The following is a 19,870-nucleotide window of genomic DNA, read 5'->3' as shown; positions in this document are numbered from 1 at the left end:
TTATATGTTTTCTAAATTGGTCATAGTTAAACATATGAATTTCATTTTTCAATATTTATCAAGAATTAAATGTGGATACCCCCAATATTTCATCCTTACTATAATCATAAGTTAATATCTATCCATTAAGATTGGTCTTTTTCCATGGTCTAGATATTTCTAATTTTCGTATCCCTTACAAATATGCTCTAAAAATATTTGCATCAAATGATACACAGTGTTTTGATTTTCATTTTCAAGTCATATAAGACTTTCTATTTACAAACTTTCTTTCAAACATTTTCATGAATATCTTCTCACAATGTCTCTGTGAACTTTTATTTTCTTATTCAAGATCATTTGACAATTCTAATCCATTAATATGAATTTTACCTCACATACTATTTTTAAGTATTCAACATGCCATAAATTAAATAAAATAAACAATATGAAAAGTATTTTAAAAATAACAAAATAATCTATTATTATATTTCTAGACAACATGCATACTTTTTCATATCATAATAATTCAAAATTTGGTTACATTATCACACATCATATTTTAAAGCATTATAAATATTATTACGATAATATATTAGAAAACAATACAATTCATAAATAATCAAAATATGAAAAATATCAAGGTTTAAACCCTAATTCATAATTTATCATACCATGTGAATTTAAAATAATTAATTGAATTATTATTATCCATATATAAAATCATGATTTCCTCATAACATTATATGAGAGAATAAGTTAAGAAATTGTGCACCTCTCTTTTTCTCAACATGACCATCGTTCTTCAAATCTATCGAATTTCTTGATATCCACATCGTGTAATTTAGATTCGGTTCCCTGTAGTGATTATAATTCCTTAAGATTGTTGGAAATCCTTCTGTAGCAAGCAATGATGAAGAGTTTAGAATCTGTTTACGTTTTATACCAACGTGTTATAGAAGTGGTTCTATGTCCTTAAGGAATTATCGTCCCACTATGTTGCTACCGGTTGTATGGACGGTATTCTTCTAGGATTTTAAGGAAGCATACAAAATTTTAAGGTAGCAAACCCTTAAAATTTCATAAGAACAAAATTAAAAAACCCTTTCAAATTTAGAGAGAAGATGAAGTAATATTGAATTAACTCGTAATTGTTATATGATCTTGTCTCATAAGATGATTGTCAAACTATTTATTTATACTGTTTGAATGAAAAGTGATGACTTTTCACTTTATATCTATCATATCTTTTGATTTAAATTAAAAAAACATAATTTTAACAATCATAATTCTCCAAAAAACTTTTACAATTCCTTCTTAATATTTTTATTTGTGAAATAAGCTATTTAATTTAAACACAAACTATTTTGAAATCTAAAATTCCAACGATTTGTACTATACTACCAATTGAATATTGTTTGTTTTTCAATATTTCTATTCCTCAGTTCTATACTACCAATTGAATATTGTTTGTTTTTCAATATTTCTATTACTCAGTTCATTAATAATATATCCAGCTAATTAAATTTACATTGTAAGTGGGCCTCTTTTATACAAATGTCTGAGTTTTGATTAGTGCATATTATGCGAATTTGCCTTTAACCAAAGTCACCGTGAGATTATCGTTACCATCATTTTCATTTTCTTTATTAATTAAATCGACCGCAATTTGTTTTAAAGAATCTCTACCGTTTTCAATCCGTCTGGTTTACTTCAATGGTACTATATATGGTTTTCAAACACTGAACAAATATGGATCCATCCAATAGTGCTATATATAGTTTTTTTTCCTCGTAATTAAAGGTTCTTGGTCTAGATAATTCATTAAAAGATGTGTTCATTCGTACTTGCCGTTTGGAGCATGCTCAAACATGATTCAAATATTTTTAAATTTTTTTTTTTTTTTTTTTTTTTTTTATCATTTTTAATAAAAAATATGTCTTTAAGACCATACTTCAAACATGAAAAAAACACACCCTAATATTGCAAGAAGAATTGCATTAATAACTTTGCTTTAGTTTTATCCGTTATGTAGTACATAATTTTCTTTCGATGCTATTATATGGTTAGTATAAGTAAAGGGGGATCTAGATAATTCATAATTCAAGAAGAAAGTAGCTAGGTGGACAGTCACCTGACACACATGCCAGACATTTACTAGAAACTAAGGAAAATCAAATTATCAATCAATGACGTAGTGGGCATGTCTAGGAAAATGTCTCAACTAACATTCAACAACAACGAAAGATTGATCGCCTCAACCATAATAAAAATATCTTTAAGTTTGGCTATTTATTCAAAATATCTTTAAGTTTGACTATTTATTCACATCTTCTTCGATCTTAATGCGATTTGAATATATCTAAAAGAATTAAATTAAGATGACAAAAGATAGGAAGATTGGAGTAGCCATTGACTTCTCAAAGGGAAGCAAGATAGCTCTCAAATGGGTTATCGAAAATCTTCTACAAGAAGGCGATCATCTCTTCGTTATTCATGTTAAACCTCCACAAGATGATCCCGTCTCTCGCACACTCCTTTGGGCCGAGACTGGCTCTCGTACTTAACTTCTATCTTATTTTCTTATTCTAGAGTTCACACCATAATCAAATTTTGTATCATATGATATATATATATATATATTTTGATCGATCACAATATTTCTGATATTGTAGCTTTAATTCCATTGGACGAGTTCCACGAAGAAGAGGTTATGCGGAGCTATGATGTTAAGCTTGACCCTGAGGTTTTGGATATGCTAGATACCACTAACAGGGAGAAACATGTTAGTATAATATGAATCAATCATTTGTAATTAGCATGAAATTTTTGGAAATATAAGTAATTTTTGGTTTTTGGATATGAATATATATGAATATAGGTGACGACAGTGGCAAAGATATACTGGGGCGATGCTAGAGTGAAACTCTGCGAGGCTGTAGAAACTCTGAAGATCGACTCATTGGTCATGGGGAGTAGAGGACTTGGTACTATCCAGAGGTATATATAATTTTTAAATTTCTATTAAACTAATAATTCTAAAATGATTAATTAATTCTATAAAGTTAATTATATATATGATGAGGATGATTTGACTACGTTATGCAGGGTGGTTCTGGGGAAGTGTTACAAGCTATGTCTTGGCAAATACAGCTTGTCCTACTACTGTTGTCAAGGATCCAAGTGCTCATGGCTTTTGAATATCAAACCATTCCAAAGTGTTTATGTTCAATTATTATGAATAAAAAAATTTGTTTGCTCAGATGATTTATTTATTTTTTCAAATATTAGTCCAATTGCCCTTACGAAAGTTCAAATTATTCCAGCATTGAATAATGTAATTGTGTTATGTGCCAACTGTATTATTATTGTTATGCTCAATCTCCCGATATTTCAGGCACTCTGAAAGTTCTCTCATGGCTTCTACTTTTTCCTTCTCTCGGCCGAGGACTCTCTTATGTGATATTCTCAAAACTTGTATCGGCAGCGTCAAAAAAACATAGATAGGGAACTTCATATCTTCGGCATATATCACTTGTCACGCGTGCAAGTTTAGAATCCCTATTTTTAATCATTGGATAAAATTTTCAAAACATACACATTTCAATTAGTGATATATCATGACTAAATGATCATGTGTTAGGAAAATTCTACCTAAGAATTACTCCTTAGCGGCAATAGCTTCAAATTATATTTGGGACCGAATAGTAAACTCTGAAAGTTCGGGAAACAAAATTGTGATTTTTTACCTTGTCATCAATGAACCTGGCCAAGAAGCAAGCTGTGGCTCGGTCATAAAGGATCTCGAGGCAAGATGGGACTATCTTTCCAAGACTTGTCTACGTACTCGAGAATGACATGAGACTCTGAAATTAGTTTTTCCATTGTGAAGGAGGACTGGGACTTTCAGTTTTATTGTACTTTAAGAGGATTCCACTCTTATTCGAAAAGGCCTTCGTCTATGTATTCATTTCATTCCTTTCAGCTTCAAAGCTAGCTCTACTCTCCGGCTAAAAGGACTTTGCCCTCATTCCGAATGCCTTCAATAATTTCTCTCCCATTTTCAATTTAATTTATTACTTAATTTCACTTAAAAAAAATGATACTTCACATAATGTCATGTTAAGTCCATTCATGATGATCTCGGTGCGGTTGTTAATTCATAAAAAAAAAGACTTAATTAAAATTAAAAAAAAAAAATGAAAAAATACCCGAATTAATTCGCTTAGAAAACCCTATTTTCAGATAGTATAAATACTCTTGTCGCGAATCCTTATATCATTTTTCCGCCGCGTACCTTGTCTCTCCACTGTCTAATCTTAAAGAGCATTTCCTGGACCATATATAGTTCTTGCAGATTCTTTGATGTCATAGGGATTAGTGTGATGATAAAGAGCTACAAAGAAATGGTAGCTCAATCGTCATACAAATGGACCTTTACCTTTCATAATTCTTTTGAAATTAATTGGATCAACGATTTACCAAATAATGTAAGTGTTTGTTTGTTTGTTTTTCCTTTTTTCTTTTTTAGCTTAATTATCTAGTTTTATGCATATCATTTCATTCATAGATTTCCTATATAGCTGGTGCATAATTGTGTTAAGATAGCTATTTTCATATCATGTAATACAATTGAGTCATTATAGAATAGGCTAAATCTTGAGATTTAGAGAGAGCTCTCTCGGAAACAACTTTCAGAAGCTGAAACGTTAGAGTTGGCTAAAGGATACAAGATGTTAAGAACTCTCAGAAGCTGAAACCGTTTGATCTCTTTGTAGTTTTGTAATTCCCAGATTGCATAATAACCAGTTTAAAGTGGAATTCTGATAACTGCTTTGTGTTTCATTTACTACTATAGATTCTTGATATTGATAAAGGACAGCCTGAATCCATAATTAGAGAATTGGCACATGGGCGAAGAGGGAAGTGCGACCAGTACTCCTCATTTGTTCAAATACATATTCAGCTTCTGTCATTGATACAAGAAGATATGGAAATAGAGTACAAATCTTTGTCTATAAACCCTTTTCATAAATTTAGAAATTTTCTTTAAGTGAATGTATAAAATTTGTTACTGCTTGTTTTTATTTTAGGTCTCCATCATTGACTCCTGAAGCTGGAAAACATCCATGGTTGCAAGCTCTTGGTGAAATAGCATCTGAATCCGAAAATATGCTGATTGGCTTTCCTTCAGATTGGATTGATAAAGGCGTTGAAGGATACGAGATGTTAAACTTTTTGTGTGATGAAGCACTTTGCTCGGAGTAAGTAATAGGATTAGGATGCAAAATGCATCAGCTTTTGTAAAAGAAACTACTAAAGAATGCTTTTAGCGAATATTTGATCTGCCAACGATGAAGAGTATTGTTTTAATCGCATTTAATGAATCTGCTACAGTAAATTTAGGCTTTGGATTGAGGACCAAAATACAAAGTTCATTCGAGAGGAAAGCAAAAAGGTGTCGTTAATGCAGCCAGAGTAAAGGTATTCTTGGATATCTTGCTTTCGTTTAAATGATGGACTTTTTTGCAGCTACTTTTATTTTCATGAAAGTTATTTGTTTGTTTAGGTCAAAGATTTAAAGAAGAAACTGCAAAATGAAGAAATGGAAGCACTTATTGGAAACGATGGCGCTCCTAGTGATGGTATCGCCTAGCCAAAAAGTGAAGTTGACAAAGCTCTTGCAGAAAGGCTGGATGTGGAAGCCGCACTGTCAAACAGTACGCTTTCTTTTGAACTTGTTTTCAGTCTTTCTTGGCACAAATTAAGAGAACTTAGCTTCTTTTAAACTTATTTGAATAGGCTAATTATGTAGGTTGTGCTATCTGTTGCAAAGTGCAGCTTGTGCTATTACTGTTGTCAAGGATCCATGTACTCGCGGCTTTTGAATCTCAAACCATTCCAAAGTGTTTGATTATGTTCGACTATTGTGAATAAAAAACTTTGTTTGCCCCAGATGAACTTTCACACATATTAGTCCAATTACTCTTACAAAAGTTCAAATAATTCCAGCATTGAATAATGTAATTGTGTAATGTGCAAACTGTATTATTATTATGTTATCATAAGTCTTGAGAGGATAATATATATATATATATATGAAATCTTGATTAATATACTCGAAATAATCATAAGTATGCTTTTAAACGCGAAATTATGTGGAAGAGGAATTTGATTTTGAGACGATAGCTCTTATATATCCAAGATGTTTCTCTCTCGGTGGCCGGCATTGGTTGGCTGCATCGTTTTGATGATACTTTTCTTTCCAATTCCATAAATTTGGATATTCCTCTTTGGAATACAAGTCCACACCAGTAACCTCTTGAATAGGACTCGGCCAGAAGGCTAGCACATGCGCAACAATGTCCACATATCCGATTACATCACCGCCAAAGAAGTCTTTCCTTGGAGCTCATTCTCGAGATATTTCAAGCAATCTGCAAGTTCTTTCATGGAATCTTCTTTTTCCTTCCCTTGGCCATAAACTCTCTTATGTGCTATTCTCAAAACCCGCATATCTGGAGATTATCGGCAACTGAAACGATTCAACTCGGCCACATCTTAATTAATTAATAATAATATAATCTTTTTCTCCAAAAAAATAAAAAATCAGCAATAGATTTAAATTATATTTTGGAACAAATAGTAAACTTTGAAAGTTCAGGGCACAAAATTGTGATTTTTTACCTTTTCGTCGATGAACCTGGCCAAGAAGCGAGCTGTGGATCGGTCATAAGGATCACGAGGCAAGATGGGACTATGTTTCCATGTCTCATCTATGTACTCGAGAATGACACGAAACTCTGCAACTGGTTTTCCATTGTGAACGAGCACCGGGACTTTCTTGTAAGTTGGATTGTATTCTGAGAGCAATTCACTCTTATTTGAAAGGTCTTCTTCTATGTATTCATACTGTATCCCTTTCAGCTTCAGAGCTAACTCTACTCTCCGGCTAAATAAACTTACCCACATTCCGAACAACTTCACTTCCTCTTCCTCTCCCATTCCGAACAAGATGGATTGAAATGGGATTTACTAAATGTACTTATATAGAGTGGTTCATGACATACTTGATGACGCTACAATAAGTTGAATTCAACCATCCACTCAATAATATACAAACAAAATCATCTATGGGATTGTTACATGGATGCTACCTGAACTTTGGTAAAGATTGCACTCCTATGACTGAACTTTCATTTCTTGCATTTTGCTTCTCCAACTTTACTTCCATATAATGCACTTTTTTTTTTGGTCAATAAAAGTGAATCGGTATTGCCAAAATTGTAGAGTGTTTGTACAAAACAACAGCGCTTGCTACAGCCAAAAATGAGCGCAAGCTCAAAGCATCAAAATATAAAAACTATGCATTATAATCACCAAGCTTTAAACGGACATAGTTAAATATCTCACAGATAATTGTTTTCTGTTGAAATCTGTGAGAGCAAAGACTTTTTCATTCCGATCACAACACAGTACACAGTCGCCATAGTAGTCACTCGTCTTTGCTGCGCCAGCCTACTTCTTGCCTAAAGCTCTTCGACAGAAGATGCTGACAATTCTTTGCCATTGGAACACAGGCTGCATCTGCAAAAAAGTGCTAACAGCTAGCCATACTTCTTTTGTATCAACACGATGAAAGAACAAGTGTGCAACAGATTCCTCATCATGTCTACATAGTGGACGAATATTATTAGGCACCATCCCCCATTTGAACAACCTGCTTTTTACGGCAAGTTTATTTTTAAGCACATCCACATCACAAAACTATGCTTATATTTGGCCCGGTCCAAATCAGCTTCCAAATACCATTGTTTTGGTCCTTCATAATTTTTGCCAAACATTCGAAACTGAGAATTTACCAGATAAACGTGCAGGCCAAGTAATGCGATCAGGGGCATTGGACAATCGATAATTGGCCCTAAAAAACCGTCCAGGCTTGCGCGGTGTATTCATCCAATGGATCGGGTAAAAAACCACTCATTATTCCGCCACACATCACGAACTACAGCATGTTTGTTTATATCAGAATATGTAATAGACAATTGAGGAAAACACTCAATTACAGATTTACCTTCGATTCAAGGATCAAACCAAAAGGAGAAAGTTGCTCCATCCCCCAACTGGTAGCAGAAGAGCTGTTTTACATCCTCTCAAATTCTCCACAAACAACTCGCATCAATAGGCTTAGTAATACCCCATAAACTTAAACGTCGCAGTTTGGTGATGTTTATCCATTTAGCTCAATTGAATTAGTGTCGCCCCCACATAATAGGAACAAATCATCCACAAAAGAGAGGTGATAAATTTTCATAGCAATACACCTTGGATGATAGATAAAATCAGTTCGAAGCTTGACACTCTGACATCGAGAAAGATACTCAATCACCAACACAGATAGCAAGAGTGAAAGTGGATCACCTTGACGAAGTCCCTTTTTCCCTTGAAAGAACCTTTCAAGACTGTCATTTATAAGGACGGAGTAAAATGGATTTCTAACACCCGTCATTATCAATTTAATAAATTTATTAGGAAAGTGAAGCCCAAGTAACACTTCTTCAAGGAAATCCCAACTTACAAAGCACATCTGACAGGCAAAGTATCACGATGATAGTTTCTCACTAACTCATGAGCAAGCAAGACATTGTCGAAAATGTTTCGACCAGAAACAAAAGCAGACTGGCATGGACTAATAATTCTGGTAAGCACATTCCCTAATCGACTAGTTTAAATTTTAGTGATGACCTTGTATATCACAGCACAACAAGCAATGGGTCGATAATCGTTTAACCAGTAGGATTTGTACATTTAGGAATAATAGTTAGAGAGGTGTTGTTTACCTGTTTAGGAAGGCAGCCAGTGTCAAAGAATTCTCGTACAACACTGCAAACAGTTGAAACCTACAGTATCCAAACACGTTTGGTATAATAAACTGTTGAATCCATCAATCCCAAGTGCTTTATCCTTTCCTATGTGAAAAATGACATACTTAATTTCCATATCTGTGTGGTGGAAAAGGCCGGTCGGACTAGTAGCTTGCCCGAACTATAGGTTCGGCCTACAACAATCAGTCGGCCAAACCCGACTGACCGAGTAAGAGTCCTATAAGGAAACAAGCTTCTTCGGTTGATTTCCTATACTTAGATATATTCTCCATTAAGAACACTACCATGTATAGAAGATCACAAGGAATAAGATCCCTCGATTAGTGGGATTCTACCCTATATAATCCCTCTTAAGGGAAAACCCTAAACAAATCTCTCATACTCATAGAGATATACAACACCTAAGTGATCATTGTTCACGTGTGTTCATACAAGTTTCTCGTACGAGAGGAGCTTAACAACCTTAATCCGGTAGATACGCACCATTCGGCCACGGTCTTGTGGTGAGCTTTGTTGGTCCCGTTTAGACCGTAGACGCTTTAACGTAGTTGCCACCCTCTATTGTCTTATCCTATTTACAGCTTCCGATCTTACAGACGTTCTACAATGACCCTTCCGTCACCGGATCTTTTTGGTCACAACAATCTGTAATGTCAACACACAACACATCAGCTTCTTCCGTGTTCATTACCGGCCCTAAACTAAGAACCACCGAGTCAATATGTTGACTACGGAGTACCTCAATCCCCAACAAGTTTTGATAGTAGTCCACCATAGCCTTTTAACTTCTTCTTGTTGGCGTAGAAGAGTGCCATCCTCCAACTCTAAGCTAATGGCTCGCATGGAGTAATGGAAGAACCTGGTATATTTGAATCACAAAGACTAATCCATTCAATTCGAGATTTCTGTCTATAAAAACTTCCTTTACTACCACTGTTTAAAAAAAATGGCGAGTCACATAACCTACATTCACGATGAGCGCGCTACCGTTATTAATTAATTTTCTTTTTAAAAAAATGAATAAATACTCGAATTAAATTATTTAGAAAACCCTATTTTAAAAATAATATAAATACACACATTTTATCCTATCAACAATTAGTTGTGTTTAGACAACTTCTTATGAGTTTCGAGATGTTTTTGCAGAGTTTTCATTGATTGATCGTATTTTTGTATTTCCATAATTAATGGTGATAATGTTGTTTTTATCTATTTGTTTTTCTCTTGATTGGTTTGACAAGAGATCCTTTCTTATATCTTTTGAAATATTGTTTTGGACGTCTTGTGCAAGATGAATCAGATCCTTCCTAACCCATATTCTTCTCAGATTGGTACAAGATGAATTAGTTCTCAGTTTACCACCTACGACTATCCCTTGTGATTTATTCCTATTTGGTATTCTGTCACACATCTCTTTCTCTTGATATATAGTTTTTAGTGGTTTGTATATTATTGGTCACACTGTATTTTTTAGAAGTCCACTTTTTATCGTGTGACTTAATCTTTGAAGCTCTTGTTCCTAACCGATTTTTCCTTATGTAATCTTCCATCCCTTAGAGTTTTTTTTCCTTTTATCCTCTCATCTTTTATTTCGATCTTCAGTCGAGGTGTCTGTCTATGTTTCCAAAGATCTCCTTTAGATTGTGAATGATCCTTCTCCTTATGACATTTTGATCGTATATGTCCTTGATTTCCACAATGATAACAAATTATATTTTTATTCAAGACTACATCTTCCTTCTTTAGTTGACCAGTTGCTCTTTTTACATGAGATCCTTTTTTATTCTTCATGGAGCAGTTCAACGTTCTGACTTGTAATAACTCTTCCTCTTGATCTTTTAATTTTTGCTTCCAGAAAATCAACTCGTTTTTAAGTTTATTTTGTTCACAAAAATGTCCTTCCAGATATTCAAAAACATCTTTTCTCATTGTATTGATTTGCATTATAACTGAACATTTGAAATCTTCAAGATCATCGTGTTTGTTATTTGTTGAATATTTGGTATCCTTTTTGTCTTCTCCAACTGGTGATTCCTTGTTTCCGTTGTCCTTTATGCCATCCTTTTCTTGATACTCAATATTAGTTGATTGAGTTCCGATGTTGCTAGGTTGACTCGTGGCAGAACTTCCTGAGCCTGTTACTTTTACATTATGTGCCTTCTTGTTCAATTGTTTCGATAATTTTAAGCGACAACATTCCATTTGATACTCTTTGTCCTATACTTGCTCTTCCTTCTGTCTGTAACCCTCAGAATTTTTAAGATTTATATATGCTTTCAAAAGTACGGAAGCTTCTGGCTTTCGAATGATGGTCATGAATCTTGACCAAAATTTTATCTTGAGCCATGATATCCATGTAGCTTCCGATGTATCTTTTTCTGGAGGTATAGAGTACTCTATGTGACTCCAGCCTATATCATAAAGATTGTGAAAGCAGTTTTTGTCACTATCCATAGCGTGTTTTCTGAAATTTCTCCTTTTCTCAATATTTCTAGTTGAGTCTTCCTTATAGTGTGCTAAAGTTCCTTCATTCGTTGAGTAATCTCTGTTTGAGAAAGAACTTTTTCCTTTTCTTCTATTTTTGCTCCTAGAATCATGATCATCCTGATTTTCAACTTGATCCACGTATCCCGAATGAGAATCTGATTCTCTTCTGAATGTCCTTTCTTCTTTCCTAAAGTGCCTTCGACGTTGGTTTCTTCAGTGACTGCTGCATTCAGGCTGGTCGTGTATATTTACACGATCTCTTCTATTTACATACTGATCATATTTGTCAATGATCTCGTAGAAGTTATCGTCATATCTATCTCCATATATAACCAAATTATTCTCGTTGTCATAGACCCTATACAGATCTTTGTTGAAGGTGACAAATAGGTTTTGATCACAAACTTGACTAATGGTGATTAGATTTGCCTTAAGTCCTTCGACTGAAAGTACACCTTCTAACCTAATATTGTCTCTTAGAATTAAAATACATTCTCCTATGATCTTCATTCTGCTTTTATCACCAAGTATCACAGATCCAAATCTTCGTGGAACGATCTTGTTCAGAACATTCTTATCTCCTGTCATGTGCTTTGAACATCCATTGTCAAGATACCAGTTGTAGTCTTTATCTTCAATATATTTTTCTGACGTGACTTTATCTTCTATGGTCTAGATTGTGTCTTCAAGTTCACGTGTCTCACTGGTGATAAGTGATTTAATCCAATATAGACATGCAAAATGTCTAAGTATTCCTTCCGCTACTAGTTGAATTGTGTTCTTTATGATGGTTAGGACTTAATCTCACCGAATTACGTTACGGTGCCTACTTTGATACCAATTGAAATTTGATAGCCTAACTCTTTTCGACTAAGTTCCCTAATAGGCACTTAACCAGTTATAATTCAAACCTAATCTGACAATCACTTGTATATATCTCGATTTTATCAAAGTGATCTACTTAAGAATAAACTTTAATACAAATATAAAATCCTATTCTTAAACTAGATACTAAATGGTGGAGGATACCAAACAATCAATACTATCAAAACAGTCAAACTACTATAGAAACAATCTAAGTATTATAACTGTAAGAACAATAGTATTGTAAATTCGAACACATTTATAGCTAATAATCAATTAACTATTCAGAGTATAATAAATTGTGTAAGATGAACTAGTACTTAATCAGTCGCAACCAGTACTTACAAATCTACTATAGCTTACGAACAAACTAAGTGTTGTATAGAATGAGTGGTAATTCAGTAGAAACTGAACTGACTTACAGTGGGATCCTAAGCTCCTGATGATGCACCTTAGTCGAGTAAGCTGATGATGCTTAAGTCCTTTTTCTGGATGACAATGACTATAGCGATTTAGGGCTTCAAATGTCGAACTAACTCGGTCGTACACATTCTGAGTTAGTGCTCTTCAAGTTGAAACAACTCAGTCTATGGGATACTGAGTTAGTGCCTGTCTAATCTGATTCAGTTGAGTTGATATTGAACCAGAACCTTCTGATCTGACTCGGTTGAATGATCACTGAATCGGACACGTCAGCAACTGTGTGAATATGTGATCTTGTAGATCTAGTGATCTACTGATCCAATGAGATTTTTGTGTTATAGCCTGTTTGTGCTAAAGAGATCTCTCTAAATAAATATGTTTGTGTTTAGAGATTTTAACCGAGTGGATCAGTCTTAACAATTGGAGTTAAGCTGATTTAAATATATGACATATAAAAGATAAGTCTCTTAAAGACTGGTGTCGAGATTTGGAGACTTATAAACAAATCAAACAAATTATAACGAATTAAACGTGCTGGTTTGATTTAAGGGATGTAACACCTCAACGAGTAGAAACTCGATCGGTTGTTACTATTTGGCGGATGCGTTAATAATCCTGAAACAAATACATATTTGCCCAAACTTGGAAAATACGATTAGATGGATAGAACAGTTTTCTCTTAGATTAGATCAAACTGTTGGAGCATATAGACGTTGCAGTTTTTGGCACAATATATATTAAATAAAAACAAGAATAGTAGAGATTGAACGCGAGAGATTCAGTACGAAACAAATAACAACTTTGTCTAAATTTATTCAATAAAAGATATATCGTGGTTCAACGCTAAATAGCCAACACCTACGTTCACGGACAAAGGACCGGGTAGAGATTGCTTACAATGGGGAAAGAAATATACCTGAATTACTCATATGCGTGTACAAGCCACACGTCAAGACTATTGTTCGTAATTCGATTATCTCCTATGTAAATTCTAGACCTAGGACCGACCTATTCTAGAACCCTACCAATAACGAGCCACGACCGGCTAGTACTCTCGATCTTTACACACCACTCCAAGAATCTGGATAATCTATGGCAACAAACTAAAGGGTAGAGTGGAATGGACGTCACTTTATCTTCCTCCTTGTGCTCCGTTTGTGTAAAGTCTTCTTGCAGCAAGATTGTCTCCTATTTATTATCTCCAATACCTTGATCGTCACACAACGCTTAATGATTAAGTCAGACATGATTTTATTTTGTCTTAATTTGTGATCTAATCATATTGCATCCTTGATTCGCAAGAAAATGATTAATTCTGATTCATACTCATTTGTTTTCTTATACATATATCTTTTATCCATCAAGAATATGAGCATAACATGTTTCCTTTCATAAAATATTTTGTACTTTATGAAACAGATTATGATTTTGTTTCCATTTCCATCTGTGTGTTTGATAAAAACTTACATTTGTGTATTGGAGGTTTAGTCTTCCTTGATCCTTAAAGAGTACTCTTTTAATCTTAGCCTTTAATACTATCCTGTTTGTTATTTTGTAAATCAGTTATGTTCCTTGATGTTCTCCAGTTTGGCCGTCCATGTGATAACAATAATACAAGATCTCTAGTTTGCATCTTTAATTTATTCACTAAATATCCTATAACATAACTGCTACTATGTTGTTTTATTTTAATTAACTAAATTCAACATTTCTTAAATTATTATGTCAAAAAGTGACAATCTAAACATACATGTGTTCATGTCGACACACGCATTTACAGATTTAAGAATGAAAAGTGTGTAAAATGAAGATATGGCAGGAGAAAGAAATTAAAATGAAAGGATTTGGAGGGATTATTGTTGTGGATGTAACCCACATCAAGAATTTAGGATGAGGGTGAGGTGGAGGGGTTTCATGAGGAGTTATTGATGTGGAGAAGAAGGTTTGGAGAGTGTTTGGAGGAGAGATGAAAGTGAGGGGGTATTGTGTAAATTAGGAGAGAAGGGGTTTTGAAGAAGAAGGGGCCCCACATATCTCTTTTTACTTTATTTTTTGTTTTCCGCTTATTTTGTTTTGTTTTTTAATTCAAAATTGTATGTGTATTATTTATCCGTTTTACAATTAAAAGTATCCGTTTAAGATAAAAAATTGACCGTTATTTTTCATTAATTTTGAAAAATAATTGTAATATTTAAATTTTAAATTTTAAATATTTTTGTTGAAATACTAAATTTAAATTTTGATGTGTATAATTTTATCCGTTATAAAGTTTAAGTTAAAAATTTGACCGTTAATTTTTCTTTTAAAAAAATTAAATTATAGCTGTTGATTAAATTTTGAATTTTTTTAAAAAATTATAGCCATTGTTTTTCCATCTATAAATATTGAATTCATCTTCAACAGTCAATACACTTCATTTCTCTTCACTCTCTCCATCTTCAAAATTCATATTTCATCATCGTACGATAGTAATGATATCGAATCAACACCTATATTTTTCGGCCCTGTTCCAACCTTCGCACAATCACTTCAAACAATCGCAACCCTTCGTAATGGGCAGATGCATCTTCAACTCCAAGAAGATTCAATGGAGCATATATGGAAAAAGTTTGGAGACAACGAATAGATACTAGTACGGTTTTAAAATTCTAGCCATGTTTTTATTTTTCTCTATGTTTGTCGTTCTTCGTACTTAAGTTAATTTCCTAACTATTGTCAAATGTACTCTTTTATTTTTCTCTATGTTTGTCGTTCTTCGTAATTAAGTTATTTTCTTAATTATTATCGAATGTACTCTTTTATTGTATTGTATTGAAATAAAAAAATTATGTTATATTGTTTAATATTAATACATTTTAATTTTATATCATTAATTTATTAGTAAAAATTAAATTAAGATTATAAAGTAAGATAATTAATAATTAATTTTGATATATCATAAATATAATATGTATTATTAATATAATTAAAAGTAATATAAACTAAATATAATAATAAAATACTAAATAGTACTCCTTCCGTGTTTAAATAGATGACGTTTTTATTTTTTGGGTTTATTGAAAATTTGATGTATCTAGTTACATCAAGGCTGTAATGAACATAAAAAGTGAGAGCGTTAACTATTTGTATATAGAGATAGTATTAAGTGGGTTCCACTTAAAAAATATGAGAAAAGTTGTTGAAATGGTAAAGGATTTGAAAAGAATTGAGAATGAAAAGTGTGTAAAATAAGAATATGATAGAAGAGAAAAATTAAAATGAAAGATTTGGAAGGAGTATTGTTGTGAATGGAGAGGATGGGTAGAAGCTAAACCAAAAGCTAAAAATATAAAAACGAAAGATGGTACCCGGATATAATAAATTTGCCCTTTACTATTTGATGATATTAACAATTTAGTGCATTAATTCAAAAAGAGCCCCAAGTATATTTCGGACGTAGGCTCCACTGACATACCGACTGATATGTATTTTCTATGATCATTTCACGAATTTTTTAGACCAAATCCTATCCTCTCTTTTTATATATGATAGAGAGAATTTTTTTCAATTTGTTCTAATTGTAATTTAATTGTAAATTTTATTATCAAATCAACATTCGATATAAGACATTTTAATTAGAAATCAAGTTTTTGAGTTTATTAGGAATCAAATTATAATTTTAAGTCAATATTATTTATTTTCATATCTAATTAAGAAATCAAAACATAATAAAATTTGTTTGTCGTATTTGTTGGTTCTGCTAACCATCAACCCCTTTAAGATTTTGGATAATAATCAAATTCTCACCCATGGCGCACGTTAGCCTTCCCTCCTCCCCACCACACGACTTCACCACCTAAGTGGTCGCCTCGACTCCTCATAGATCTCTAAATCAGCTGCTCAAACAAACTCTCGTCGCCGCCTTCTCATCAATTCTCTTCCAAAACAGATCCATAAACTCTCCTCTCTTAAAATTGATGGCTGCTACTTTCGATTCATCCTCCCCACAAGAGATGCCAATCACGGCAGTCACAACGGAGGTGATCCTTCTAATAAAATTCTACCAATTACTTATTCCTAATCATACACCGATTACTTATTCCTAATCATATGAGATTCTTATTCTCTTTTATCTTTACTTTTACGAATATATATATAGCTATATGCACCATACTAAATTCACACCCATAAGAATAAAAGTTTCCCGTACGATTTTCTTTTGCTAAGCTAGCTTTTTTTTTTTTCAAAAAGAAGCTTCGGTAGGATGTTTTTTCCCTCATCAATACAACTACTAATTATTTAACTAATTAATAGAAGTTTTGTTTTGTTTTTTATTGTGATGGATGGTTTTTTTTTAATTAGGAGAAGTTTTGTTTTGTTTTTATTGTGATCGATTTTTTCCCACCATAATAACATTCTATTATTGTGTAATCAACGAAATTATATTGAAATAATTATCTTTTCAATCTTTTAATTATAGATCATTTTATTATAGGATGGCGTCAAAATCTTATAGACAATAGCGAGACTTTTTCAATTTTAAATTTGTTTCAATTTGTTCTAATCGTAAATTCAATTGTAAAATTTTCCTATTCCTAATTAAAATGGGCATATCTTCTTTTTCCTATTCCAACGGACATATTATTAAAAAAAATTCTAATCAAAGTATAATATGTATTATTTTCTTTCTAACTTTTTATTAAACTATTATTCCTAATAAAAATCCGCTATACTTTTTTTCTATTCTTAATTAAAATGAACATATTTATATTTCAACAATAGAAAAAATTTAGTTGATTAGATGCAATTATAAATTTTATTATCAAATCAAATCTTGATATGTAATTTTTACATTTTCTTAGGTTTATTATTTTAAAAACAAAATAATTTTTTTATTCTAATATGATTGTAGATTTTGAAATAAAATTAAAATAATTACAATTGATATAAAGTTATAATATTTCCCTTTTGATATAACATTTGACATATATTTAATAATATTTAATATAAATAATTATTATATGATATATTTAAATTATTAATTTTCAAAAATATGGTCCTTTCGTCCAACGGACGGCCCACTGACTAGTATTATCCAATAATATTTTAAATTATTAAGTGAATACATATTTATATAATAGACATAAAAATTTAAAATATAATGTATTTTGAAAAGAAATAAACTATTTTGTTAATGTTATAGTACAGCTAAGAAGAGTTGAATTTTTTTTTTTTTTTTTTTTTTTTTTTTTTGAGTTGAGTAGAAAGAGTTGAATATTGAGAGAATAAAAAAAGAGCTCCTGACAAAAAGTACAGCTAAGAAGAGTTGAATATTGAGGCGAAGAGTTGAATATTGTGAGTTTCCAAGAAATACCTCTATATGGAGAATTGTTTAAAGGAGCAAAATTCCTAGAGTTTAACAACAAACCACAAGAAAAGATTTTGTAATTGAAAAAAAAATGGCAGAGGAAGTGAAGATGTTTGGGTTCTGGGCAAGCCCTTTTAGTTATAGGGTAGAGCTTGCGTTGAATCTAAAAGGAATTCGGTACGAATTCATTGAAGAAAATCTGCAAAACAAGAGTCGGTCATTTCTCAACTACAACCCGATTACGAAGAAAATCCCAGTTATTGTGCACAATGAAAAGTCAATCGTAGAGTCCCTAGTGATCTTAGAGTACATCGACGAAACGTGGAAAGACATTCCATTATTGCCTCAGGATCCTCACAAACGAGCCTTGGCTCGATTTTGGGCTAATTTCATTGATGACAAGGTAAAGTCAAGGATTTGGCACTTTCTAAGCATTTTTTTTTTTTAATTTGTTTTTGATATATAAGAAGGAATATTATTAATTACTAGTAATTAAGATGTGGCAAGTTCGATCGTGCTAGTTGTTGAAGATCATCGGATTAAAGCCTAGCCATCCAAACTAGGAGGCCCAAGGCAAAAACAAGTTAGGTGTATATTAATTATCGGTTAACATCGTCCACAATTCCACTATCATAGATTATGGAACCTCAACCCATGAAAAGTCATTAGGTATGGACACATTCATCCATGACTATAAAAGAAAGTACATCACTCAAAGCATTTTTCTCTAATTACAGAATAAAAGAAACTAAACATCAAACTCACAGAGATAATGAGAGTTGAGTGTTCTTGCAATCTAGCTCGAAAAGTTGAGAAAGAACGCCAACCATGGAAATAAACTGACAGTACTTTCCTATCATATTAATTCTTCTTAATCACTGAATTAACTAATTTATAAGTCACGTTAGTTTTCAGATTATGAAATCAGCGCATAGAATAGCTACGAGCAGCGGCAAGGAAAGAGAGGATGCCATTGAAGAGAATGTTGAGAATTTGAAATTGCTTGAGAAGGAGCTGGCAGGAAAAGATTTCTTTGGAGGGAATAGCATTGGATACATTGATATTGCGGCCAGCGTGATTGCCATTTGGTTTGAAGTGGGACAAGAAGTTTCAGGTATACATTGGTTCACACAAGACGAACATCCAACTCTATGGAAATGGAAGACTAAATTTGAACAGGATGAAGTTGTGAAACAGTGTTGCCCTCCAAAATACAAACTTGTTGAATTCAGGAAAATGCTTACGGCTTCAGGATCTGCCCCAAAATAGATCTGTCTAATTAGATTGAGTACTGTACTTGTCTTGTTGAAATGAAATAAATAAAACGGTGTTTCATATTTTTAATTAGCATTGGAAATTAAAGGTAATTAATAATCAAGTTGCAAGGGTTCTTGAACAAGCAATACCGACAACTTTTCCTTTGTTTAGCTTGGACTAATGTTGCAACTACCTTTCAAACAAATCTATGTAATTCTTTTTTCTAGAAAAACCGATTTCTATTCTTTTTTTTTTGATAATATATAATGAGGGAATTGATTATAAAAAAGTTTATGATATGAATGTACACACGTGCAATGCATGGACTAAACACCCCTTGCCCTCAGAACAAGGGCAAAAATCAGGGCTGTGTGTACAACCACACTATCGGGATTACATCAGAAATAGCAAAAAGAAAGTGCGGTGAAAACTAAAGAAAGCTAGCCTAATTTAAGCGGGAAGGAGCAGACCATCGTGTGCATATTGGGAACGGATAAAAATATCTTTAAACGGTTTCAAAACCCACAAGTACTGATTGAAAACTTACACTGAGTTCGTTGCGTATTTGGAGCATGCTCCGAACACCCTCAAAATACGTATTTTTTACTAAAAACTTAAAGCTACTATT

At 32.7% G+C, this 19,870-nt stretch overlaps 3 protein-coding genes across 3 annotated transcripts; 2 read left to right on the top strand and 1 right to left on the bottom strand.

Moving 5' to 3' along the window:
- The first annotated feature begins 2,360 nt into the window (after positions 1 to 2,360).
- On the top strand, positions 2,361 to 3,074 carry LOC139882709 (universal stress protein PHOS32-like). Its single transcript, XM_071866986.1, has 4 exons — positions 2,361 to 2,538; positions 2,655 to 2,764; positions 2,861 to 2,979; positions 3,065 to 3,074. The coding sequence occupies exons 1-4, from the start codon at positions 2,361 to 2,363 to the stop codon at positions 3,072 to 3,074; spliced, it is 417 nt and encodes a 138-aa protein (XP_071723087.1).
- Positions 3,075 to 6,133: 3,059 nt separating this feature from the next.
- On the bottom strand, positions 6,134 to 6,984 carry LOC139882690 (glutathione S-transferase U7-like). The gene is given in 4 exon segments (XM_071866969.1): positions 6,134 to 6,378; positions 6,381 to 6,476; positions 6,530 to 6,539; positions 6,667 to 6,984. Coding segments are annotated over 4 exon segments (669 nt in total).
- An 11,083-nt stretch (positions 6,985 to 18,067) lies between these two features.
- LOC139882689 (probable glutathione S-transferase) lies at positions 18,068 to 19,254 on the top strand. The gene is made up of 2 exons (XM_071866968.1): positions 18,068 to 18,388; positions 18,901 to 19,254. Exons 1-2 carry the CDS (start codon positions 18,077 to 18,079, stop codon positions 19,252 to 19,254), a joined length of 666 nt encoding a protein of 221 aa, XP_071723069.1. The 5' UTR covers positions 18,068 to 18,076.
- The last annotated feature ends 616 nt before the right edge of the window (positions 19,255 to 19,870 follow it).

The sequence above is a fragment of the Rutidosis leptorrhynchoides genome, unplaced genomic scaffold (assembly GCF_046630445.1).
Source record: "Rutidosis leptorrhynchoides isolate AG116_Rl617_1_P2 unplaced genomic scaffold, CSIRO_AGI_Rlap_v1 contig3, whole genome shotgun sequence".
Lineage (NCBI taxonomy): Eukaryota > Viridiplantae > Streptophyta > Magnoliopsida > Asterales > Asteraceae > Rutidosis > Rutidosis leptorrhynchoides.
This window is presented reverse-complemented; position numbering and strand designations above follow the sequence as displayed.

Excerpts from the sequence above, each read along its gene's own strand:
- LOC139882689 (XM_071866968.1), top strand. The coding sequence starts at position 18,077 with ATGGCAGAGGAAGTGAAGATGTTTGGGTTCTGGGCAAGCCCTTTTAGT. Across the intron at positions 18,389-18,900 it reads CTAATTTCATTGATGACAAG|ATTATGAAATCAGCGCATAG; the intron begins GTAAAGTCAAGG and ends GTTAGTTTTCAG.
- LOC139882709 (XM_071866986.1), top strand. The coding sequence starts at position 2,361 with ATGACAAAAGATAGGAAGATTGGAGTAGCCATTGACTTCTCAAAGGGA. Across the intron at positions 2,539-2,654 it reads TTGGGCCGAGACTGGCTCTC|CTTTAATTCCATTGGACGAG; the intron begins GTACTTAACTTC and ends CTGATATTGTAG. Across the intron at positions 2,765-2,860 it reads CCACTAACAGGGAGAAACAT|GTGACGACAGTGGCAAAGAT; the intron begins GTTAGTATAATA and ends ATATGAATATAG.